At 38.1% G+C, this 26,818-nt stretch overlaps 1 protein-coding gene across 1 annotated transcript in view; it reads right to left on the reverse strand.

Annotated features, from left to right (window-relative positions):
- Positions 1–26,818, reverse strand: part of Xpd (general transcription and DNA repair factor IIH helicase subunit Xpd) — a 152,060-nt gene that overhangs the window by 18,914 nt on the left and 106,328 nt on the right. The window contains exons 13-14 of the mRNA XM_067151069.2: positions 22,779–22,889; positions 10,908–11,006 (exon numbers count right to left, since the gene is read on the reverse strand). Of these exons, the coding sequence (XP_067007170.2) occupies positions 10,908–11,006; positions 22,779–22,889 (210 nt within the window). The remainder of the gene's footprint in view (positions 1–10,907; positions 11,007–22,778; positions 22,890–26,818) is intronic.

Below are 26,818 nucleotides of genomic sequence, written 5' to 3' on the forward strand. Positions count from 1 at the left end.
ATGTAGCTTCTCAAATACAACCTTAAGATGCTCACAATGTTCCTCTACTGATGCTGAAGCAATTAGGCAGTCGTCAAGATATGGAAAAATAAAGTCTAGGCCTCCACATACATCATTAATGAAACATTGGAAACTGTTTGGTGCTTACGGAGTTCAAATGGCATCACATTAAATTCATATAACCCAAACGGAGTAATAATAGCAGTTTTAGGTGTCTTCCTCTGCTACAGGGATCTGGAAATATGCCTTGAAGAAGTCGAGCTCTATAAATATTTTCTTACCTCTCAAAATATATTGAAAATCTTCAATCTGAGGAATTGGATATCAGTCTGGAATAATTTGTGTGTTCACTCGTCTGTAATCACCACATGGTCGAAAAGTTCTATCTTTTTTGAGGACCAGTTGGAGAGGACTAGCCCATTGCAACTTTGATGGTCGAATAATTCCACTGTTTTACATAAACTGGAATTCATGTTTTGTGATGTGTAGCTTCTGAGGATCCAGCTGCCTGGGTTGCTATATACTGGTTGGCCTTCGGTTGGGATGAAGTGTTGAATATCGTGTTTAATTTGAATAGGTAGAAAAATCTGGTTTCATTAAATCTGGGTAACTGGATAACAAATCAGCAAATTTTTGGGCTTTTGACATTGTGCTAATAACATTATCAGCTGTGATGGCTGTTATTTCACCCATGAAAGAGAGTTTAATCTTGCCAATCAATTACCGTATTTACTCGCGAATTAGACCTCTTTCTTCCCCACTTTTACAGCCAAGAAAAGTAAAGGGGGGTCCAATATGCGATAACCTAAAATTTTGTGCAGTGCACACATGCCTTCTAGGCTGTAAAGAGCTATAAATTGTACATGTAAATATTCTAAACTGTTCATTAACAAACCTACAAATGTATTTGAGTTATACTGGCTATTTTCATTGGAAGGCAGTATTTCTAAATGTAAAAAGTCAATCAATGGTGAACATGACTTAGGCCTACATATAAAGTAAATATAATCCATTTAGTTATACATATCATGTCATTCGTTTCATCTTATTAATTCCTCTGATGAAGTCGATGTCAGGAAGGGTATACGGTCGTAAAACCTCGCTACGAAGATTCATCTCACTTCATAGTCGACCCCATAGAGAAAAGGTATCATATCATCATATGTTGACACATAATAACTCAATGGCCAGTCATTTGTCTCTGTCAGTTGAGCAGTAGGTCTACCACACAGTAAACCTGATCACTGCTTTCATTTTAATTGTCTTGCGCGGCTAACTTCCCTGATACCGGCGTGTCGTCATTCCAAGTGATGTCATCTTCACTGCCATCTCGTCAGCCATGCACTGCAATCGAGACTGAGAGCATTCAGGTCCTGTCTTTTTGAACCTTTTAAAAATAGTTTCATTCCCAACCACAGAGTCCAAAAAGTGAGAATCCATTTGCAAATGGTGTCTGGAGATTATGTCTGTTATTTCCAGTTAGTGTATGTGTAGCAGATATTCATGGTTATATGGCTGAGGATGGCCCCATGCAGGGCCAAAACTAGCACCATTATATGATACTGTGTACCAAATATAAATTGTATTGATTAGGAGGAACATCCATCAATCCACAGACATAGTCAGTCGATTATATATTGAAGTGGCCCCAAAGGATGTGTTCAAGGAGCCATAGAGTACCTTTTACTGCCATCTACAAGGGACATAAGAACAATCAAGTGATGAACATGTCAGTAGCGATAAAAGCGCAGGAAGTTTACCGGACGTTGATGGATGGAGGGAAGTAAATCCTCCTAATGACGGGAAACCTAAAGAGCCCACATTCTGTAATAATTCCAAACTTATAAAGATGGACCTACTACTTGATGCAGAGCCTATTGATTATTTTTTGACACTGAGTAGTTCAGCGCATTTGCTAGAATGCATTGTGTATCAATTGGAAAGGTTCCTATTTTGGAAAGTATGCAAGATTTTTGTTTATTTTTGGTGCATATCACTTTTGTATTAGATAGAAATAATAGCTTTGTTCGTGCAGCAAATCTGTGATAGTTTGTGATTTTTGCAAGAGCGCATATGCGGATTAGGAACAGTTGGAAACGGTTTCAGATTCCTTCCTGCGTGAATGGTCACGTAGTAATAATTATTACCGTTAGATGTCAACACCTTTCTCAATGAATTTATATTGGATTTGACTGATTGAGGTTGTGTTCTACTTAACATAATATTAAAATGTATCTAGTACAACCTGGTTGCAGATTTCCATATGTCCACAAAGGGTTAAGAAATGCACCTAACCTTCATGTGCTCTTGTGTAGGCAACCTGCTGATCAGAATTGTCAGGCAGTTTGCTTACCTTCCCCTATGTGTTGTCGTAATGAGTGTGCTGTCTGGTATTAGTATTATAGGAATGTGTTATGTGAAATGGCTGGAGATTACTATTAGTGTTTTGAAGTTATGTTTTGCTTTCTGCCAGTTGCATGTACAACTTTCTACAACATTGTACTTTCTTCCTGCTGTGTGATTTCCAATATTCTCTGCATCTTCGAAAACCATAAGCTTATCTTTAGCCTTGAGGGAGTGATTAACACTTTCGCTTTCAAGGTAACGATCTATCAGTACCCATAGTTTTGGTGAAAACTGTCATTGTAACGATCCATCGTTACCGTACTTTATTGTTATTATTTTGTTATTTACGTGCCAGATAATAGCATTTTGCAAGGAATAGGAAGAGTACAGTTTTAACTACCTTATACTCCGCGAGAACTGCTGACTATTCGTATTTATCGATATTACCAAAGTCCAAAACATGTGGTCACTGGAGTTCTATGTCTTACTTATATCATGGTTGGCAGCAAACCTGCATGCATTTCACTCTGTTTTCATTGGTGAAATTAAGCAGTTTGTTGTTTGTCCAACCCTTGTCCCGTTTCTCTACGGGGTCGGGTATGAGGTGAGGTGAGATGAATCTGCCGTGGCAGGTTTTTAAGACCAGATGCCCTTCCTGACGCCAACCTCATCACGGGAGTTAATGAGATGAAATGAAGGACGTGATATTTGATACTAGGAAGGGAGAGGGTGAAACCTGGTGCCGGCATGTAGTCTACTCCTGTCAAATAGCAATAAGGGGTCTGCTCAAGGCTTAACGTCCCCATTCGATGGACAAATCACCATCAACAGCGTCATATGGCCTCACTCCATATGAGCACTGTGGAGAGGTTTGGACTTTAATCCGGGCTTTTGGCATGCAATCTAAGGTAAGTTAAGGGTGTATTCTGCCCGAAGGCAGGTCCAAATCTCCACAGAGGTATGCCTGGCACGGTGGCCAGTTCCTTTCCGCTCCTCCATTCCCTTACCCCCAACAACAGCACATGGCAACCCATCCAAATCTTGACCATGCCCAATGTTGCTTAACTTCGGAGATCTTATGGGATCCGGTGTTTCAACACGGCTATGGCCATTTAGCATGCAATCTAGTAATTAGAAATTGTATACACATCTCCCCTTTCCTGCCGGCCAACATTCTGATGGTGACAATTTTTCGACCAACGGGACTCGAACCAGTTAACCTCAGTATCAGACTGTTTAGACTTCAACAACTTAACGATCATGTCCTCCAGGCAGGTTAAATTAAGCAGTATTATACACAATATATTTAGTTTACTTGTTAGTTCATTATTTAAATTGTTTTCTTAGATAATTAGGTGTATATTGTTAGTGAAGTGTTAGATACGGTTCAGTTAGATTAGGACTAGTTCGTTATCGTGTGCGACATGTGAAGAGAGTTAATGTAGCTGATGATGATATCACGGAATATCTGGATGACTATTCAAGTTACGTTGTTTCTTTGTCCGAATCATTAAGTGTAGATGATGCTGATAATAATCCAGCACCTCCAGTGAGAAATGTGTATTTATGCAAAAATGGCTTTTTCAGTGATGCAGCACCTTACATATTTTAATGTATTCTTGAATCCAATGCACATAGAATCTTGATATTTACCACCATGCTAGTAAATAATAATATAGCCTTTCTACTACCATCAATCACAAACTTGAGCAGTGAATATTTCACAGTTGCTTCAAAACTAACAAAATCTGAATAAAACTTATAACTTTGATTCCACATTTAAAAAATCTTTATAACATTGAACTCATTTGGTTTAGAGACATGATTTACGTGCAGTGATAATAAGTGATGCATACTCTATAAGTTTATGAACATTTATGTTAACAGTAGACTTCAAACATAAGATTAATGAAACGCAGAAAATTATTATGAAAAAACCAAGGGTTAAAACTTGGAAGTTGCAAGAAGTCCAAATAAAAGGAAGAAATAAAACTAAGGGTTCAACAGAGTTTGCCGAAGGGTGAAGTAACCAGCATTAATGAAGAGTGGAAGGCCTTCAAAGACACCTTTGTGGGAGAAGCCAAAAACCAATGTGGAGTTACAAGTTCTATCAAAAGAAAAAAGGAGACATCATGGTGGAATGAGAGTGAAAACAGCGGTGAAAGAAAGAAATCAAATAAAGGAGGCACTGGGCAAGGAAAAACAGGGACAAGAACGAAATGAATAAGAAATACAAAGAATTCAAGGAGTATACAGGAACAAGAAACTTGCTGTAAAGAACATTGTAAGGGAAGAAAAAGAGAAGAAATAGAATGAGTTTGCAGACAAACTGGAAGAGGACAGTAGAGGAAATATGAAATTGCTATACAGAATAGTGAAAAACAGGCGAAGGGATCAAGAGACCATAAAAGCAATAGAACGTGATGATGGAACTCTGGCACAAGAAGAGGAAGAAATTAAACAAGAACTCAAGATCTATTTCGAAAAGCTGCTGAATGGAGATACAGAAAACATAACAACAGACAGAGGAGAGCCAAGTCGAGTAACCACAACTGAACCACCAATTACATGGCTTGAGGTTGAAAATGCACTCAAGAGCATGAAGAAAGGAAAGGCAGTGGTCATAGATGAACTAAGTGCAGATATGCTGAAAGCAGCGGGAATTCCAGGAATCCAACGGCTCTACAGACTGCTCAACAAGATATGGGAGGAAAATACTATTCCTGAGGACAGGAAGATGGGCATCATTGTACCTCTGTTCAAGAAAGGAAGCCGACGAAAATGTACTAATTACCGTGGTATCACACTACTGTCTCATGTCCTGAAAATATTGGAAAAAATAACAGAGACCAGAATCAGAGATGTTGTTGAACCAATTTTGGAAAAAGAACAGTATGGTTTCAGACCAGAAAGGCCAACTACAGACCTTATACAGTAGAATCTTGTTAATTCAAAGTCGTTGGGACGCAAAAATCGGACTTCGAATTAACCGCAGCTAACTCGAAGTTCAGAAATGCCAACCCCTGCTGCATCACAAAATATTCTAAGATCCTTTAAAGCATGCAATCACCTTGATTCGCAGTTAAACCTTTCAAATGCTGTAGGGAAAAAAATCCTAAATGTATCCAACAAGGTGCATTTATTGAAATAATGCTCTTGGATAACGTCGTACACTGTCAAACGTAACCTCGCACCCGGGAAAAATTAAACACGATTCAGACAAGGAGTACGGTAATCTACTGTATATGCAGGACGCAATTTAAGCAAATAGGTTATAACCTACGTGCTTTAAGTGCAGTATAAAGCACTTGCACAGAGGAGCCAAAAAGGCTGTCCAAATTCGAAACACATTACACCAACAAAACAAACTTTAAAAACCCAGACATATATTCGCAACATATGGCACCAACAAAACAAACTTGATAAACCCAGACATATATTTAAAACAAATTAAGAATAATAGATAACTATGTACACTACCTGAATAGTTCACAAATGTTTAATGTTCCAGTAGGGCTTTTTTGTCACACATTAGGCTTATTGTCTTTTAAAGAAGAAATGTATGAGAGGTTGCTTCATCCTTTTTTATAAACACTAGCTGCGAACTGCTACATCTGGGCCATAGCCTTAATTGTAGTGTCGTCAGCATCACTTGCACTTATCACTGAATCCAACACGGCGAGAGCGGCAAGTACATCATTCTTTGACAGAATAGTTGCTGCCTGCGCCGTATCTTCGTCGTGTTCAACATTATCTGTATCTGCATCACCCTCTGGTGTCACGTTATCACAGCTGATCATCATGGCGGGATCTCGCTCTTCTGTAGTAGTCTCCGCATGGTCTACGGCGATGTATTCGGAGAAAGTCATACCGACATCGGACTTTTGCCGTAACTCCTCCCATTCATCTTCATTGTCGTCTTCTTCTTCTCCTCCTTCTTCTACTTCATTTAACGAACCACAACCACACTTGACGAAGCAGTTCTTGATTAAGAAAGAAGTAAGTATAAATAACCACCTAATCGATACTTTATTAATGCCTCAGGCAAAATTGAATAAAATTAAAACTGACGACCTCCATTTTTATCAAAGGAGTCTCCAAAGAACTTTTATTTGTGCTTATTGTCAATGTTTTTCTTTTCAGTTCTTTATTTATACAGCTGAAGAGGACCACTAAGTGGTTGAAACATGTCCTGTAAGTTTTAATTTTATTCAATTTTGCCTGAGGCATTAATAAAGTATCGATTAGGTGGTTATTTATACTTACTTCTTGATTAAACATCGATACGGTCATGAAATGGACAACTTGTAATACAGTTCTTGATTGTCGATGAAGGAACAGAGTCCCAGGCAACTGTCACACTCCGCATTTCATCAATTACGTTCCACTTGCGTATTTCTCCCGCCGGAATATTTCTAGCAACTTCCCGGAGAAAGTAACGCACCAGTCGCTTTCTGTAGGCACGTTTCACAGATGAAATTATGCCTTGGTTTAGGGGTTGCAAGTAGCTCGTAGTGTTGGCCAGCAGAAAAAGAAGACGCACATGTTTTAAAATTAAATTATATTTGTGTGCAGCGCACTGATCCAACAACAGAAGTATTTTCCTGTCCTGGCATGCCATTTTGCGCTCAAGGCATACCAGCCACTCCTCAAAAATGTTGCCTGTCATCCAGGAATTTTTAGACGACATATTTGCCAGAAAGTGCCTGATGTCTTTAAAACATCGCGGCTTCTCGAACTTGCCTATGACGAGGGGAGGAAGTCTCTTGCTTCCGTCTGCATTGCAACACAGAAGGACTGTGACCCTATCCTTGTAAGATTTCCCGCCATGGCACTTCTCTCCCTTAAAACCATAAGTCCGTTTGGGTTCAGCATTAAAAAACAATGCAGTCTCATCGTCATTGAAGATACTGTTCGGTGCATACGAATTGATTATGTGAGCCACGTTTTCTCGCCAACTGTCTGCATCACTAGTGTTCACTGGTTCGGCTTCTCCGCACACTGCCTGCCACGTGATATTGTGCCGTTCCTTAAAACGCTGAATCCACCCGTTCGAACACTGAAACTCAAGACCGATCATCAGCGCCAGTTCATTCGCCTTCCCCTTAATAATCTCGCCATCTACAGGGATGTTGTTTGCCTGGACATGCCAAAACCACTCGATCAATTGTACTTCCAAATCAGAGTGTTAGTTCCTCGAATGCGCATTCACTTTGCTGTATATAAACCCTGCATTTCCTGAGCTTGTATGCTCTCACGATTTTTTAAAAACGTTGAAAATGTGGACACATGAATTCAAAATTCTTTAGCTATTTCAGTTTTCGTCTTTTGTCCTTTGTCGACCTCCCTTATAATTTTAACTTTCTCGCTGAGTGTCTTTGAAGAATACTGACGCTTAGCTATCGCAACACAAAAAAAAGGAACACACGTACCCTAAACTAAAATATCGTAACAATAAACTAAAACACAGTATTAATAAAATATAACAACTTCAAAGTTTATAACTGCACACTAAAACTTTAAGTAAAATGAGTAACTAGAAGAATACAAAAGAACTAAGATTTCACTAGAACTTGGCAACTCTGAAGCACGTTGTAGGCACACCAAACTCAAAGAGAAAGTACGGAAAGATACACGTTCCGGAAGACGCGTTCTATCGTGATGCAGAGAATTTTTAATTCAAAATACTCCGTAAAGTATTATTTTTAACAAACTGAAGGACAATATTGAATTAAAAGTCTGAAATTCAATACTGGGACCGACGTTGTACTTTGAATTACGAATTATCCATATTTCGAATTAAACAATTTAAATAACATGAAAAACCATACCTCGTGTTTCGGGGAACAAGAGATTATATGAATTACGTGGCATTTTGAATTAACCGATTTCGAATTATTGAGGTTCTACTGTATTTGCAATTAGAATGCTAATGGAAAAATACTGGGAGAAGAAAAAGCCTTTATTTCTAATATTTTTGGATATTGAGAAAGCATACAACAATTTACGAAGGGAAAGAATTTGGCAATGTATGAAAGAACTTCAAGTGCGAGACAGCTTCATAGACAAAGTGAAAATGTTGTATAGTAGGAATAGAAGCTGTATTCAAGTAGGATGTGGTTTGTTGGACTGGTTTGAAACAAAGGAGTGCAGCAGAGCAGCTCATTGTCACCACTTCTATTTATTATTGTAATGGATGTAGAAATGAAATCTATTAAAAGGAAAGAACATGAAGATATCAAAGTCTTCACATTTGCAGATGATGTTGCGATCTGGAGTGACTCAGAAGAGGAATCGGGAGAGAGAATGCAAAGCTGGAATGAGGAGTTTAAGAAATATGGTTTAAACATCAGCAAGACCAAGACAGTGGTGATGAAAGTGTATGGGGAAGGAGAAGAACCAATAGTCATGTTAAATGAAGCCCAACTGGACAGCGTTCCAGTTTTCAAATACTTGGGTGGCATTATATCAAATGACAACCTAGCAAAACATGAGGTGAACAATCGAATCAATAAGGCAACACAATTTTACCACCAGGTAAGACACCTGCTGTGGGATGAGCAAATACCCATGAAAACAAAAATGACATTGTACAAGTCCTATTATACACCAATTCTTACATACAGTCTCGAAACCACAACACTGACCAATAGAGATAATTCCAAACTTCAGGCAGCTGAAATGAAATTCCTACACACTATGATCCAGAAAACCAGGAAAGACGAGATTAGGAATGAGAAAATTAGAGAAGAAGTAGGAATAGATGATTCTCTCGTCAATAAGATTCAGATATCAAGACTGAAGTGGTTTGGTCACATGAAGAGGATGCCAGTAAACAGAAATACAAGGAAGGAATTTGACAGAAAAGCAGAAGGAAGCCGACCCGTGGGAAGGCCACGAAGGAAATGGATAGATTTAGTTAAGAACGATGTATTGCTGAGAGGTCATGATTGGGACAAGTTGGTGGAGGAAGAACGGTACAAGGACAGGATGAGATGGAGGGGGCTCATATACCACACCCGGGAAACTGGAGATTATTTAGGATGATGATGATGATGATGATGATGTGTGCATAGTATGGTAAATATGGTTGACAGTTTTCACACATCCATCAGCTGATAGCTTGGAAGTGAAAGGGTTAAGAGAACTTGAAGCCATACTTAATGTGTGCTTCACACTCCACTTCTAAAGTACTATGTCACATAGACCAAGGATGGACAACACTAGAGTACAGCGATGCAAACCTTTACTGACTAGCTTGTCAATAAAGCTCTTGTTTATTACTCTTTAGTGTCTAGAGTACCTTGGTTATTTTCCTTTAAAATCATCATGAAACTCCTCGTTTGACTTCATTTAGGTATTAGATTGTACTGAATGTTTCATGATTTTATTTTGCAAACATCAATGAAAATTACATTTTAAAAACAGACACATTTTAAGAATAAGGTATATGTTTACTTTAACCTAATAAAATCTGTAAAAATACACTTATCTCTCGATTTACCATAACTGGATCAACTGCGTGGCAGCTTAACCGCGATATCAAAAACGCCAAATATGCACGACTATTAGGAGATACAGAATTACAAAGGGTTGGGATAATATTGCCAGGATGATGCTCTCATTACTGAAAAACTTGTTTTGAGAAACTTGAGAAGCAAGAGAAAGAGTATTTAGTTTATTTTCCGGGTTGAACCGTGTTGTTGTTTTCTGTACATTACATACAGTTTGCCGACATTTCTTTGTCAAGACAACTGAAATACCCCTACTCGATCTGAGGTAATCAGTCACTTCTAAAGTACTACTGATGTCACATAGACCAAGGCTCGACAACACTATAGTACTATTATTTATAAGTTTCATATTCCATATTGATTGGATTCAATATAATAGACAAGAAAAATGTTCCACCGATCAATACATTTATTGTGAATGAATTATTGCACTAGTACCGGTTACGACCTATCTTGGCCATCATCAGCTAGCACACAAATTTACAGTCATAGGACAAAATTACAAAAATGTTACGTAAGAGCATCCGGATGTCTAATGAAAAATGGAAGTAAAATATATTGCAGTATGTTGCGTTAAAATATCTCTGATTAAAAGTGGTGATGGTTAGAATAAACTAAAACCTATTGATTGAGCATGGACATGAGTACATAAACACATTAAAATATATATGCCACATCATAAGACACTAAAAAATATAGCACATTAAACACATTAAAACATGGTATATTTTAAAAACGTCTATTAAAATTTGAGTTCATGTTGCGTTGCATTCATTCTTCAATCCTCTTGTAGTTCTTGTGTTGATTAAGTTGTATAGGTGAATATCGAGAATGTTCTATGGCTGATATACTTTGTATTGGTATGTTATAAGAACTCTTGTCATCAAAATTTGAAAATTGAGTATTGTGCTATTCAACTGTTGATGTAGTCAGGAAAGATTTATATATACAGCAAGATAGGGTTTAATTTTAATCTTGCTACCATTTTTGTTCTGTAAATCTTTTCAGTGAAGTACTTAGAGGTACATAGTAACTATCTACACTCACCTGCACAGCCTCCTCAGTAGAGAGATTGCACAACGAATCTTTGAGATGTTCTTGAATCCACTTTGGCAGTTTACTACGTTTGTCCGATCGTGCAAACCTCTGCAATGTAAACATGCAGAATTAATAGCAAGACATACAACACTTATCTCCTTTACTGCTAAGTGTCATTTCTGAGCCTCTGTCAATTGCTCTGCACAGCCAAGGAATCGTGTAATTATTTGAGCCTAACACTGGAACAGAAATCTCACAATTTGAAACGCCGTATCAGCTCGCATACCACATGCCCTTGCATAAGACATGCACCCAAGTTTTATGAGACACAATCAGGGAAAAATATTAATGATGACATTTCCTCAAAACACATGTTTATTAACCCTATAAGTGCCAATGCTATATTCCGTAGTGCCATGCGTTAATGCTGAAACTGTACTGGTTTAGAAAATCTTTTATAAAATTGGTAAATATTATCAAAAACTAACACTATATGCACCATTTTGATCAGAAAGAGTTGTTTCATGATAAAAAGACATATATTGAAACTAAATATCCTTTATAGAAAGCAAACTTTTTGTTGCTTGAATTTTTGTTATCTCGAAAACACAAAGTGAAATTGAACCAAAAAAAAAAGCAGAAATATACAACATTTTCCCCATACAATGTTGAAATAACCCTGAAAGTTTCAAGAAAATCTGTATGTAATTAGCAGTCCTAGAACACTTTATGTCACAATAGGGGAAAAGGAAAACATTCACTTTTTTCCTTCCAGCTTATTCTGATTCTACTTCCTTTTCCTGGGTTTTCTTTCCTTCGTGTCCCCTTGCTCTGAAGAAGTGCTTTAATTGATCCCAGCATGTTTCATGGACTCCCACTTTACATCCTGGACACCAATGTCTGGACTGCCTCGCTCTTCTGCTGTCGCACATACAGCACACTTCCTCAGTTCTCTCCAATGGTGTATCGTCATCTGACAAATTATCCAAATTTCCTCCAACCCCGCCTACATTTTCGATGTCTTCAGAATCATTTTCACTATCAATTTCACTAAAATCACTACCCTCATAAAAAACTTGTAAAATATCTGATTTAGCCAGGAATGTTTTTGATTTTCATGCTGCCATGTTTGTTTACTACAGTCACATGGCAACTACTAGATAAGAGATTTGTATAGACATCAAACTCCAACAAATTCTACCAAAAGCATCAATAGTGGTGACAAGTGTGAACTAGAGACATTCAAGTTGATATAGTATGAATGTTTCACCAAGAGATGACACAGTCAAGAAAAACACATTTACTGAGGATCTCAAAACACGATCCTGGCACCACAGGAAGGCGCAGTGAGCACTTCTTGGGTTAAACAATACTTACTCTAAAAGTCTATAGGCCTATTTAAGAAGTAAGGTACACAGTAATTACTGGTAATTCAATAGATGAAAAGGCACGTGCAAGCTGTGGCAGATTAGTTTGGAAGATCTAAATGAAAATACAGTGGAACCTCAATTATCCTTTCCCGGAAACTACGTTTTTCCACATTTTTTGTTCAAATTACTTGGTCCCGCGAGCACCCTAATGAAATCACGTTGTAAAAATCCTGCAATATCCGTTCCTCGAAGAAACGATTTCCCGAATTAACCATCTAGAAATTTCAGTCACTCGTCCAAGCATTTTTCATGAAACTTTATCTCACTTCTAGGCCACATTTATAGATCTTGGCGTTAACGCCTTGTCACTGTGTTAATTAGAGCAAGTACTGCACTGGAAAAATGATCGGCAATGAACTTTCATAAGGGACCATCTTAGTATCGCATTCGGGTGGTAATGGTTAGAGAATAGTCAGAAATCGTAAAGCAGAGAGTGACCACAACAATTGGAAAGAGACATAGCGTATTTTGACAGCTCTATTTGAAGATGGAACGAGTTTCGTCATATGTTCGTACTTGTAAAACATCCACATTATGTCCAGGGTTAGATTTTTACATTTTAACTTTCTTCGATTGTATCGCCGAACAGGTTTTCGGCAGTTCCCTCAGGGCACTGTATAGTCACGGGGTTTGCAGGCAAGAATCGAAACTGTTCCTTCTTGACACAAATCTAGTATTTTAATACTATCGTATACGATTATGTTATAGAGACCAAAACAGATGTTGCACTTTACTTACATAAAGCCATGCGAGGTCTTGGAATTGCCTATTACTGTTTTGGTCCTAATACAAGACTGGGAATTTTAAAGTTTTGTGTTAAAATATCATAAAAACCGCAGTCATTTTATTTTCGCATGTTACATTTAAAATGTTTGTATCATCTCCCACTCATAATGACTTGTACAGCGAACGCACTTTCCAGCTGAGCTCAAGGTCACGAATAACCATAATTTTTGAAGTTTTGATGATTTTTTTCTCTTTCCAATTTGATTGTGATTAGTGGCAAGCAGAATTGAGAACCTTTGAGAATCGACACTTACATTCGAGACCATATTCTCGAGTTCAATATAACCTGTAATTTTCGATATACTATAGGCCTAATTTACGCAGTACAAGATTTCCAGGAAATACTACGAACAGTACATCGGTGACCAAATAACAAGGGTAAATTAAGAAAAAACGGTATTTTGCCAACATTGTTACAGGTGAACTATGTAATGCGAGTGGAATGTATTTTTTTGAAGACCTTGTTTGAAAAATACGATATGATGTTTTATATTTTATTGAACTAACCTGTACTGTATAATGTTGTAACATAGGCATTTGTAAATAGTAGAATTCTGTCTATAGTTCCTGGAAAGATCCAGAAAGTTACATAACTTTTGTACAGGGTGTGTTACTTTGTTGGTATGTGTTCTAGAAAGTGTGTTCTGTCTATTCTGGAAAAATACGACTTTCGCAATCATGCGTATTATAGAATGTTAGTCAAAGTTCGCGATCAAAAGTAAGGTTGTGATTGGTGAGTCTAGGTGGCGATAGGGAACTCGTGCACGCTGATTGGCTGCCTCCAAGGCCAGTAATTCCTATATATAGTGAGCGAGGCAGTGTTCGAATTAATTCTGTATCCTGAATTCTGTCAGTCTCGGTTTATCTGCCTGCAAGCAGCCTAGCTAGTTGACGTCCCCCGGTTTCCGGGATGGCACACTCCTCGGGTAAGCATTCTTGAATTCCTTTCCTGCTAAAATTTCGGTAATGTTCTGATGTGCTTTTCATACAGGAGTCTGCCCTAACCTCGCCTAGATTCACCAAATTAGTTACTTATGACGCCTTAGTTTTTCAGCTGGACTTACCTGTTCGTTTCCAAGGCATTCCCATTCCTTGTTTCACTAAAATATGTATATTGTAGTTTAATATTATTTCCCTTGGGGTTTGCCTCTGGTAGTTCTGTATCACTTGAGGTACGCTAGACTTTGGATAACCTGTAAATTGCATTGTACTACTGCATTGGTAACTAGATGTATAGTTGTTTTGAAATTTGAAATTACACTGATACGAAATGAACTATGGATACCACTGAACTTACAGCTTGTAACTTAGAATGTATTTGTAAAATTATTTGGTAAATAATATTCTTCAAATCTAAGGATCACGGCCATTTATTTAGGAATCCGCTATCTAAGCCATGTCCATGCCTTTGGTAGGTTCCCAGCCCTTCTCATCTTCCCGGTTTGTTGTTCCCTAGTTGGCCCCACTGATATTTACGTGCATGTTTTGTTGGAGATCAGCGTAATGTTAGCTACTGTCTTGTTCCGAGTGTGTAGTGACCTTTTATATTGTGTAGTTTGCCCTTAACTCCCCCTTTTAACTCTGTTTGTGCCTTGTTTTGTGTTACCACTGTAGAATGAGGTAACAAACATGTTGGGTGCTTTTGTATCTAATGTGCTACATTTTTAGAGAATTAAAAACTACTTGTGGTTGATTGTTGGTATGGCTTGGCGTCATTCGATTTTTCAAAGAGTTTGGCTGATCAAAGTTGCTGAACTGACAGAAGTTTTCACGGAAAACTGACGAAGTTTTGCCGGTAAAACTCAATACAAAGTATAAAGATTTTTAATTCGCGTACCTGTAATCAATGTCTGAAGCTGGCCCTACTGTCTAACTTGCCTGCCTATCACCCGGATGGACCGGGTTCGGTTCCTAGCCAGGTCAGGCATTTTTACCTGGATATGAGGGCTGGTTCCAGGTCCACTCTGCCTACGATTACCTTTAATCGAGGAGCTATCTAATGGTGAGATGGAGAACCCGGTCTCAAGAGCCAGGAATAACAGCCGAGAGGATTCATCACACTGACCATGTGTCACCTTGTAATCTGCAGGCCTTTGGACTGAGCAGCGGTTGCTTGGCAGGCAAAGGCCTATCAGGACTGTAGTCTGGTTTGGTTTAGGAGTGATTGTAAGATTATACATATTTCAAATTGTTGATGGTTTTCATTCATTACCGGACTTTCCGTTTTCCCGTGTTGTACGTTTTTTGTTTTGTGGTCTTTCCAAAACCGGAAATCGAGGTTCCACTGTATTCAAAACTGTCGCATGAATAAAACAATACTTTAAATCTTCCAAATATCACGTTTTTAACACACTGAATGCCAAGGCCTGGGTCGTAAAACTTCCCCCGGGGGCAAATGTATTTTTTAAGTGATTTGTAAAGGGTATACCCAATTCCGTTAAAGGTACGGTCAAACCAAGCACACCAAAAAGTAACCCGTGGGCCACACTTTAGGGCTATCATTTGATTTTACCGTAATGTCGTTCTAATGTGAATGACGAAGCCTGAAACAGCTCATCTGCACATCATTCATATATGGATGACGCTGCAGTAACGGAAAGTTAAGTGTCATTCATATATGAAAGATGTGGCATTCAATGTGTTAAAATAAGTTACAAAGTGAAAATTCCATTCTGTTTGTGCATACATACATACATACATACATACATACATTATCATTATAGACTGTTATGTCTGTCAGGGTTCAGTCTGCAAGAATCTGTGAATTTACTAAATGTCACCACAATCCTCTATTTGCAGCTAGTGCTGTGGCCTCATTTAGTTCTATACCTCTCATCTTTAAATCTTTAGAAACTGAGTCTAACTATCGTCGTCTTGGTCTCCCTCTACTTCTCTTATCCTCCATAACAGAGTCCATTATTCTCCTAGGTAAACTCTCCTCCTCCATTTGCCTCACAGTTTGTAAACACTAATAAATAATATTTTCTGTAATTCAAATAATTTTATTAATTATTTTTATCATAATTATTTTTCCTCCTCCCGAGCATTAATCCACCTTTCCTTGCAGAGTATGCAATTCTAGTCTTGGAACGACACTTATTGTAGTCTTGTGCATCATGGGGATGAAGGATGATGATCATATCTTAACTGACTGTATAAATCCAGCACTGGTTAGGTGGAACACAGACATGCCAACCATTCACTTCTAGGTGATGGCAGTGGCTGGTGCAGTACAAATTACACGAAGTTTCCTGTCTCGTATCTTGTCAGTGATTGGCACAATTGTATAACAGAGTATTTTCACTTTCTATTGGTGTACGGAACTAAGATGTATGTACAGACAGTACACTGGACAAAATTAATGCAACTTCCCAGTTAGACATGCAGCAATTCTAGGGCAAATATCCACAAAATTATTTTGGCTGCTTCTACACCAAAGCATACAATCTTGCACTTGGCAGTAATTTTTTAAAATGGAAGTCGCACATCTATGTTAGAGACAAGTGGTGTGGAAATTTTCAACAGTGAATGAACAATATACAGTGAAACCTTGTTAGTGCGTTCCTCATTGACATGTTTTCCCGCTTAGTACGTCATAAATTCAAAGTCCTGATTCTCATCGTATTAAATCTACATAAAAATTTATCACGTCACGAATTTTCGCTATTACCGCTTAGTACAATCACATGGTTCTAGCCTTGAAATTGTTGTTTGTCATCCCTTGAGGAAAGAAAGTGATTTCCAACGCGGGTAAGAGCCCCCGGCGCAGTTGCGTGACAGCGGAAAATTGCACCTTTGGGAAGTAAGCCATTAGCCTCATAAATCCTCAGTTTTGCTTGCCGGTTAGCAGTGAAACTGCAGAATAACACAATGAGCCTGTCTGTGTTTGTATTTCGCATTCCATTCAGAAGTTAGAAAAGTATTTCGTGTTAAGTTGTACAGTGAAGGGTAGCGAATATTTGTCACACAATAGCCTACATCTGGAACATAATCGTGTGAAGTTGACCAGCAAGGTGCATATTTGTCTTGTGATAGCCTAATTATGGATACGGAAAAAGTCGTGAAATTCCTTACTAATGAAGACAAAATTAAAGTCTGTCAGCAAGTTGACTTGCGCAGAGTTGGCGTGAACGTTGAAACTCGCACCTTCCAGTTTCGACTCGATCACTCGAATCGGTCTTGGTCGATCGAAGTTCTGTTTGACTAAAAATGGCAGCCAAGTCATTCTGTTGCAGTCGCACATGGCCGTGTATAACCTCCATTTCACTGTCTAAGGCAGGTATTATCGGTCAAAAAATGCATTTTTTGTTTTATGTCTTAAATTATTCGTCATGCTTTTCTCTACAAGCCTATATAATTTTTTGGTTGTATTTATCCGTTTAAATGGCATACATTGGGTTTTTAAAAATGGCCGCCTCTAGCTGACACGCCCATTTCCTCATTCCAGTGTCTTGTTCTCTCGGTATATTTTCTCTTTGAACATTTCACTTCTTACATAATATATGTATGGTAAATGAACATTTTCTATGTTGGTACTGGCCTTATGTACAGATGATAGTGAAGGCTGCATTGTTTAGTTACATGTGGTTATTGTTTGTTTTGATTCCATAGAAACGTGTGCTGTAGGCTTATAGTTCTTTTATGCAAAACGTATACGTTTATCCGTACTCTGTGTTACTATTCTATTGTTTTTGTGATGGGTAGAACAAAGAGGTTTGGTAAACAAAAGTTTTACGGCAATTTATACATTAAAAAATCAGGCAGTACTACTGATAGAGATGTAAGCAATAGCTCTAACCTCACTCCAGTAAGTTGTTCTTCTGAAACAGTGGATAGGCCTAGTTCATCCAAGAGGAAACTTTCATATATACAGACTGAGAGTAAGGATGATACATTTGAAGGTGAAGCTAGTGAAGGATATGTTGTAGTTGATATTGGTTTGTTATCTGAACTTATGAAACAGTTTGTAAAGTGTAAATATTGTGAAGGTGTTGAATGTATGAATTTGTTTGAAGACACTACAAGTAGAAAGGGACTGGCCACTAAGTTAACTATAATCTGTAGTTCATGTAGGGCTTCAGCTTCATCTATGATATCAAAGAAAGTTGATAGAGGTTATGATGTGAACATTAGACTTTTCTACAGTATGAGGTGCATAGGAAAAGGTGGTAAGTCAGCTCAGACTCTTTGTGCTATGATGGATTTGCCACCTCCACCAAGATTCTCTCTTTTTACTGACATATTTCACAATGCACTAAAGGAGGTAGCAGAGGACTCTATGCTTAGAGCAGTGAATGAAGCAGTAGCCCTGAATGATGACTGTAAAGATATGGCTGTTGCCTTGGATGGTTCTTGGCAAAAGCGTGGTCATACATCACTGAATGGTGTGGTCACTGCAACTGCTTTAGAGACTGGGAAAGTGATTGATGTTGAATGCTTGACCAAATATTGTCATAACTGTACAAGGGATAAGGAACATAATCACAACTGTGTCAAAAACTATGATGGGTACAGTGGGGGCATGGAGAGTGAGGGTGCAATGAGAATATTTCAGAGATCAGAGACCACACGTGGTGTCAGGTACATACACTATCTGGGGGATGGTGACTCCAAGGGCTTTGTAAGGGTGAGTGAGGCAAATATATATGGCCCAGAGGTGAAAATTACCAAACTTGAATGCTGTGGTCATGTTCAGAAACGAATGGGAGCAAGACTGCGAAAGCTGTGCAAAGACATGCAAGGGAAAAAATTATCGGATGGGAAATCACTGTCTGGACGGGGTCGACTAACTGATGTGCAGATTGATCTGCTGCAACAGTATTATGGAATGGCAATAAGGAGGCACACAGGGTGTACAGATGAACGTGAAATGAGGGAGGCAGTATGGGCTACTTATTTTCATAAGTTATCGACTGATAGTAACCCACAGCATTATCTTGGCCCAAAAGGTGCTGACTCTTGGTGTGGCTACCAAAAGTCAAAAGTAACAGGAATACCATCATGAATATTCTCTGCCATTAGCTGTAATGGAAGCAATCAAGCCAGTGTACAGGAATCTAAGTGATAGGGACCTTCTTCGAAAGTGCTTGCATGGGAATACCCAAAACCCAAATGAAAGTTTTAATCATTGTATCTGGGAAAGGGTACCCAAAACAGTATTTGTTGGACTGAATACTCTGAAAATAGGTGTACTGGATGCAGTTATTTGCTTTAATGATGGAACTGCAGCCAGGAAAACTGTGTTGAGGAAGTTAGGCATAAATCCTGGAGAAAACTTGACAACAGCTCTTCACGCCATTGATAAACAACGACTCATGAAGGCGGAAAAAGATGCTCAGGCCCTGACTAAGGAATCAAGGACCAGGAAGAGGATGGAGAGAAAGAAGAAAGAAGAAGAAGAAAGCCAAACACAAGCTGAATACATGGCGGGAATGTTCTAGATACTTGTCAGTGATCTTTTTTTTTATTTCTTCATTTACTCAAACATTGAGTTTTCAGACATTCAGGTGCACATTTCTCAGTAACTACTGAAGGTAAATATCTGATTTTTTCTATGGTGTACCTTGGAACCACCCTCAGAGAGGTGAACATAAAATTATGCTACTGCAATCAAAAATAATGAAATATAAAAATAAAATGAGTAATTTTTTTATGGTAAATTAAATTATGTACTTTAAACAATTTTTTTTGATAAACATTTGGTCACTTTAAAAATAATTTTGTGTTTAGTATATCAAATTTCTTGTATTATATCCTATCAAAAAATTAGGTACCTGTAAGAGTTTTACTTTTAGAGAAAAGTGCACCTAAAGACAAGCATGCGTGAAACAAAATTAATTTCATATGTTTTCAAAATAAATTGATTATGAGTGATCAAATTAATTCAGGATTTTGAAATTGTACAATAACAGTCAGAAAGACACTACAAATATGTGGTATAAATTTAATTAGTATGTTATGACTAGGATCCTGGCTGTATTAGTTTAAAATTTGCCCAGAATGGACTGCCAAATGGTGGAGATTACCTGCCTTCTGTCCTGTGTGTGACTAGAAAAATAATGTTTATTAACCAACTAGTCCGAAAAAAAAGGCTTCTATTAACATTTGTTTTAGAAAGAGTGTGATCTGCAATACTGTATTTATGCAAATAATCCCTGCACCCTAACTTTACGAACGCTGATTTTGAAAAAAAAAAAAAAAAAAAAAAAATAAAAAAAAGTGCCAACATTGCCACAAATAAAACCCACACTCCAATTTCGTGCCTCAAATTTTTTGAAAAAATATGCGGGTATTATTTGCGTAAATACGGTAATATTTTGACATTTTTATGAGACCTGTTCAAATGTTTTCATATTTTTTGTTTGGTGTTTTCAACACTTTTCAGTGCACTATTATTTTATAAGCCGCAGCGGAATAAGTTTTCATATTTTTTCTCTCCTGTTTTTCACACCTTTTAATACTCTCTTCTCATAAGAGTTTTCACTGTACCCGGGGATATACAACGTAAAATTCCATTATTCAATTGTATTGAATAGGTGGAATAGAAAAATAAAAAATAAAAATTTGTATGCAAATTATAGCAAATTTCAATACAGGTCTAAAACATGAGAATAGTTACATATCAAATTCCATTATGTCGGAAAAAATTGAATCTAGTGTTTAAATACTCCCGTTGGATAGTTTCTATTAGTGTATTCATTAGTACGTTTCCTTGCTTAACACGTTCTTTTTCCTTGTCTCCTGAAGAAACATCTTAACGAGGTGTTACTGCATTGGGAGGAAGATGTTTGAGATGAAGAGCAAAGGGCGACCCAGGAGATGACAGACAGGTCTCAGAAAGGACACTACAATGGACCATAAAGCAGGGAGAAGAGGGATCCACAGCCATGACCCCACATAAGTGGGAATAATAAGCTGAAGAAGAAGAAAAGGAATCACACAACTAACAACCGTACATGGCTGCAGTCTTATGATACTTATCTTACTTATTGTATGACATTTAGTGCCGGGAGTGTCTTACTATCGGACACCAGCAGATGTAGGATGACGACGATGATGATTATGCAGAGAGAGGTTGAAACACAGTGTCGGTATGTAGCTATCGAATAGCACCAAGGGGTCTGCTCGAGGCTTAATGTCTCTATCCAATGGGCAATCATCATCAACAGCATCATTTGCCCTCACTCTGTATGAGCACTGCGGAGAGGTTTGGAATTGAATCCAGGCTTTTGGCACGCAACCTAGTGATTAGAAATTATATACCACCACTTCTCCTACCCTGCCGGCCAACATTCTGATGGTGATTCGTTTTTTGACCAACGGGACTCGAATAGGCTAACCGCAGTGTTAGATCATATAGACTTGATACCTTAATGATCAAGGTCACCAGGCGGGCGTAGTCTTACGATGTAATCACAGAATCCATAATTCTGCACAGTTGTCATGCTATACCATACCATATTTACTTGTATAATTTTCCCACTTTCTTTTAGCATTTTTTAACCTAAAAAAATAGAGAGACGAATAATTAAGCAGTTTACTTCTGAATAACAAAATACCAATGGAATTTCACCACTTTTCTGTTACAGTCCCTTGGTAATCCTTGGTTTCGGAGAGAAACGTTTTCCCTCTTGATGAATATACATGGCCAGCTCCTGTTTGCTTTAAGCTGAAAGATGCCTGTACTGCTTTTCACTGCAATCTTCAGAGCCATTAACTGTAGCATTTTGTATGAGACTCTCAATAGCAGTCATTTCTCAATCCAGTTACATATTTTACCAGTTCTTTTTCAATTTCCGGATAATGGTCAGATTTTAGTCGATGAAATGATGAGGCTGTCTTCTCAGCACACTGCAACTATTCTTTTTTGTTTATGCCAGTAGCGCACAAGTAATGGCTCTATACTAACCTAAGGCACTGCAGCATGAATGCCATTATTTTCTACTGGTGCAACCACCATTAATTTAAACTGTGCATTATAATGCCCAATTTTTTCTTTTTTTAACCTTCTTCTTCTTTAGCGTTTCTCCCGCCTGGTGGCAGGGTCCACTGTGTGGATTCATTTTCTCCATTTAATTCAGTCATGGGCCATGTCAGGATTCAGTCTTACAGCTTTCAGGTCATTGTGCACTGTATCGATCCATCGCTGTCTTGGTCGTCCCTTGGGCCTCTTTTCAGCAACTTCCAATGTATACGCTGACTGTATTGTCTTCTGCACGGGTGTATGTTACAGATGGAATACACCTCTTCCACAATACTACTGTATCTGTAGCTTGCTGAGCAATCCTTTTAACATCAGTGTTGCAGCTTGTGCTTCTCAGTCACCGCCTACAAACTGATGACTGGCCGTTGAAACAATAACAGTTTTTTTACGACTGCACATTTTGCAAAACAAATAAACAGAAAACACAGTGATGATGGAAGACTTTACATGAACATGACATGAAAATTACTATGCTAATTTTTATTTCCCCCTAAATTTGCAATATCAAATTATGGGTGGGAAAATTACATAAGGGGGAAAGTTCCATGGGTAAATGCAGGAAGTCCTGGGATCTAGAATTTTATGAGGAATTATAAGCACTGGGATGAGACTTTTCATTCTGAAAAGAAGTTAATCTTCCCACTGACTTCCTTAGAGAACTAGAAAAGAACATAAACTTACCTTGTCGGCGAAGACCATAATACCGTAGTCTGTTTTGCCTCTGAGAGCTCTCCCGACACATTGGGCAGCGTGCCGCATGGCATCAAACGTTAAGAAGTCATTTTCACGTATCTAGAAAGAATGATTTTGTGATTAAAGGAGAAACAGACGCACTGGGAGGCACTGTACACAGAAATGACTAATCGAGGACAATTAGCACGGCTTAAAACAATAACCAGCTGCATAATATATACTACCAACTATTTATGTCAGCAGATGAACAGAAGAACAAGAGTTTTCACACTCAAATTACAATATATTAACTCAATCGCATCATTGATGAACCTAGCTCGCAAAAGTAATTCGTGGCATATGAATAAAATTACAAGCTCAGTTCACGGCGATGCACTGCTGTATATCAGTATATGTAGTTCAGTTACTCCTACAGACGCTACTTGTATGCATTCTGAGCTGAAGTTTAGACATGTGGCTTTGGTTATTTTCCTTGCTATCACACACTTCCAGAACATATTCATATTATTTTGCTCACGTCATTTGCCATTATGGTGTCAAGCAGATGTGCTGGTGTTGATGAAGATGGAATACGAAGGTTAATGGAGGCAAATCAACTGTTACAACTTTTACAAACAGGAGCTTTAAAACTGAATTTGAATATACTTTGGATGAGGTAGTTATCCCAAGAGATGGCAAGTGCAAATACTTAGGTGTGAGACTTGAAAGTAATTTGCACTGGAAGGGTCATGTTGATGACACTGTTGGGAAAGCATACAGATCGTTACATGTCATAATGAGACTACTTAAAGGATGCAACAAAGAATTAAAAGAAAAAAGTTACTTGAGTATGGTTCGTCCATTATTGGAATATGCAAACAGTGTTTGGGATCCTCACCAAGAATACCTAATAAAAGAAATAGATAGTGTACAGAGGAAAGCAGCAAGATTTGTAACAGGGGATTTCAGGAGAAAGAGTAGTGTATCAGAAATGTTAAAGGAACTTGGGTGGGAAACTTTAAGTAAGAGAAGGGAGAAAACTAGACTTATAGGATTATATAGAGCCTATACAAGAGAAGAAGCATGGGGAGATATCCGTGAGAGGCTTCAGTTGGAAAATAATTATATCGGCAGGACTGACCACAAATATAAAATTAGAAGGAATTGTAGCAGAAGTGATTGGGGTAAATTTTCATTCATTGGGAAGGGTTTTAAGGGGTGGAACAGTTTACCAGGGGTAGTGTTTGATCCTTTTCCAAAATCTGTACAGATATTCAAGAAGAGAATAAACAGCAACAGAGAAAATAAATGAAGTGTTAGAGGGCATTCGACCAGTGCAGGTTATTGTAAATAAAAAAATGTGAGTGAATAAATTAATTCCATCCCCTGGTCTAAGGAGTTTGGACAGCCAAAGTAGGGGACTGCCTGTAGGGGTGAAGTACAGTGGGGACTTCGAGGGCCCTGGGACCGCTACGCTAGCTGTGAAGGCCCTTCAGGAACTCTGACAAGTGGTGGCAAAAGGGGCTCTGGTTAAGACGCAGCAGGTCGTTATGCTACTTAGGTTCCAGAACGGGTTAAAAAAAAAAAAGTAAATAAATGCAATGTAAATATTAATCTTAACACTTTAGCGTCGACGTGTACATTTGCTTTTTCTGCGGTAAACTGCTGAAATGCAGTATACATTTTTCAGGTTGTTGTGGGTTACGGATGTTCGTAATTTCATTCGGAGATGATAATCAAAGACATATTTCATGTTCAAAGTTAGTATTTTTGTGTCCCCCCATTGGGGTGACATATGGTTATTAGGTTGACTATGCAACAGAGAAAGCGCATGTCACCCCTACAGGGGTGACGTAGGGGTGACGGCGTTTTTACCTTTGTTGTTGTGGAACACTGTGCTCTGTACTGTGAGCTGTTGATTTACGCGCCTTTCAACGAATTCCTTGTAATTTACAGTTTTGTGACAAGAAATTAATTCATGTTATGTGTTTCTGTGTTGAGTAAGCCATGATTACCGATAGAGAGATAGAAGAACAACCTGAAAAGGGCTCGAGTGTTGAATCAAGAGATGTTGACATTTAGGATTTGCAATGTGATGCCACCTTTTCCGAGTCAGAATTCAACAATAGTTTGTGTAGTGAGGACACTAGCAAAGATTCCGGTGCTGCATCGGGCAATGATTCAACCAAATCATCAGCCAGTGACAATTACTGGGGAACATTCCCGGGTTTGCAAAAACATTTTTTTTATTCACATGTAGCCCCGGTTTACAATTTCATCTGAGTGCTAAATCTCAACCAGTATGTAAGAATAAAGCAATAATAGACCCCAATCCACATTATTTTCCTTGCCATTAATAATTGAATTCTGATGGTTGCGTATGTCACCCCATATGGGGTGACAAATGTCAGAGAAATTCCACTGTTTGTTGCGCAATGCCCAGCGTGCTGAGAAAGGAATGGGCACTGCGCTGCACTCTATGAACACCTAACGTGAACAAGCAATGCAATACAACAGCGAATGGTAGCGCTAGTTTCGTGCGACAGCCTAAAGTTGAAAGGCCTGGACACACTGCCGTGTCACCCCATGAGGGGTGACATACTATATTTTGTATGAGGGTCCGTCACCCCACATGGGGTGACATCGTCTTCAAAGTGTTATACCACTTGTATTCATTTGAAGTAATTCCACATACTGTATATCAGTTGACTATATTTGTAAGTAGTACAGGAGATATTATAAGTAGAATTTTGTAAACAATATAAATTTATTAAGGATGAGCTGTGTGTTTAATAGAAAACATTGTTAGCGTAAATTGTATAATATTGTATTATAAGAAAATTTTCTTCTCTTGTTAATTTAATATTTAGTGCTTGAGAATAATGTATTTTAGTGTACCATTTGCCACTGAGGTAGACACCTCATTTGCAAATAAAGAGATTATGATTTGATTTGATACGAAAGCTAATAGATAAGTGTTTTAGAGAATGATATTGAAGGCAGTGATGTTTGTATCGACGGAATAGACCCTGAAGTTTGAGTTCTGGCAATGTGTGTAATAGTGCTGATGGCATGGAAAGTGATACAAATGACGACAGTGAGTGAAGTCTTTCGAAACAAGTTCATACCTCTGCACAGACTAACTTGACTGATGGGAACTGGACAAAAAGTGACAATACCCTGGTGAAACAGCGGGGTTAATGAAAAGTTTGATACATGGCCACTATCTGAAATCTTCGAGTTTTTGTGAATACACGAACCCTTTGTTTGACAAAATATCTGACGAGACAAATGTGTATGCAGCAAGACAGTTGAGCAATCCTGGCACAAGAAAGGTGAAAGACAATGACAATACCCGAAGAACTTGGGGTATATTTTACGCTAGTTATACTAATGGCACAAATGCATGTTTTGTGCTGCAGCTGGGGTAAAAGAAGTGAAAGTTGACGACAGTGCAAAATGTGTAGTGTAGCTCTTCACTTAGAAGAATGTTTTGAGGTGTACTACACTGAACAGATGTACTAAAAAAGCATTCTTTCATTTCCATGCACATCCAAATTTTCAGAAAGGAATCTTTAATGGTTGGTTTTGTATGATTGTCTAAATAATACTGTGTTAACATATAAATAATGCACAGTAGTTTTCCACCTATTCAATACTAAGTTGTATTTACAATATTTACATTACATGGGACTAGTTTCAACCCTACTCGGGATCACCATCAGCCATATTAAAATACAGTAGAAGTTCGTTATAGCGAGAATTCATAACAGCGAAAAATTCACTTGCTATAACGGATTGTCGTCATATCCGATTTTTGTATAAAAGTCGGAAAACCCTTCATGCACATTAACATTGGTATGAAACGGCAATCAGTTTGTTCAAAACTTGTGTTTCCGCAGATGATATCCACACTACGGCTTACGTGTTTGTTATTTTTCGTAATTCGATACTAGGTGAAAGTGTATCTTTAATTTATTTCTGAAAAAAAAAAAAAAAAAGTAGCGTATTCCTCCGAATCCAAGATGAACCCCACTTTTCCCTTCAAA

The sequence above is a fragment of the Anabrus simplex genome, chromosome 7 (assembly GCF_040414725.1).
Source record: "Anabrus simplex isolate iqAnaSimp1 chromosome 7, ASM4041472v1, whole genome shotgun sequence".
Classification (NCBI taxonomy): domain Eukaryota; kingdom Metazoa; phylum Arthropoda; class Insecta; order Orthoptera; family Tettigoniidae; genus Anabrus; species Anabrus simplex.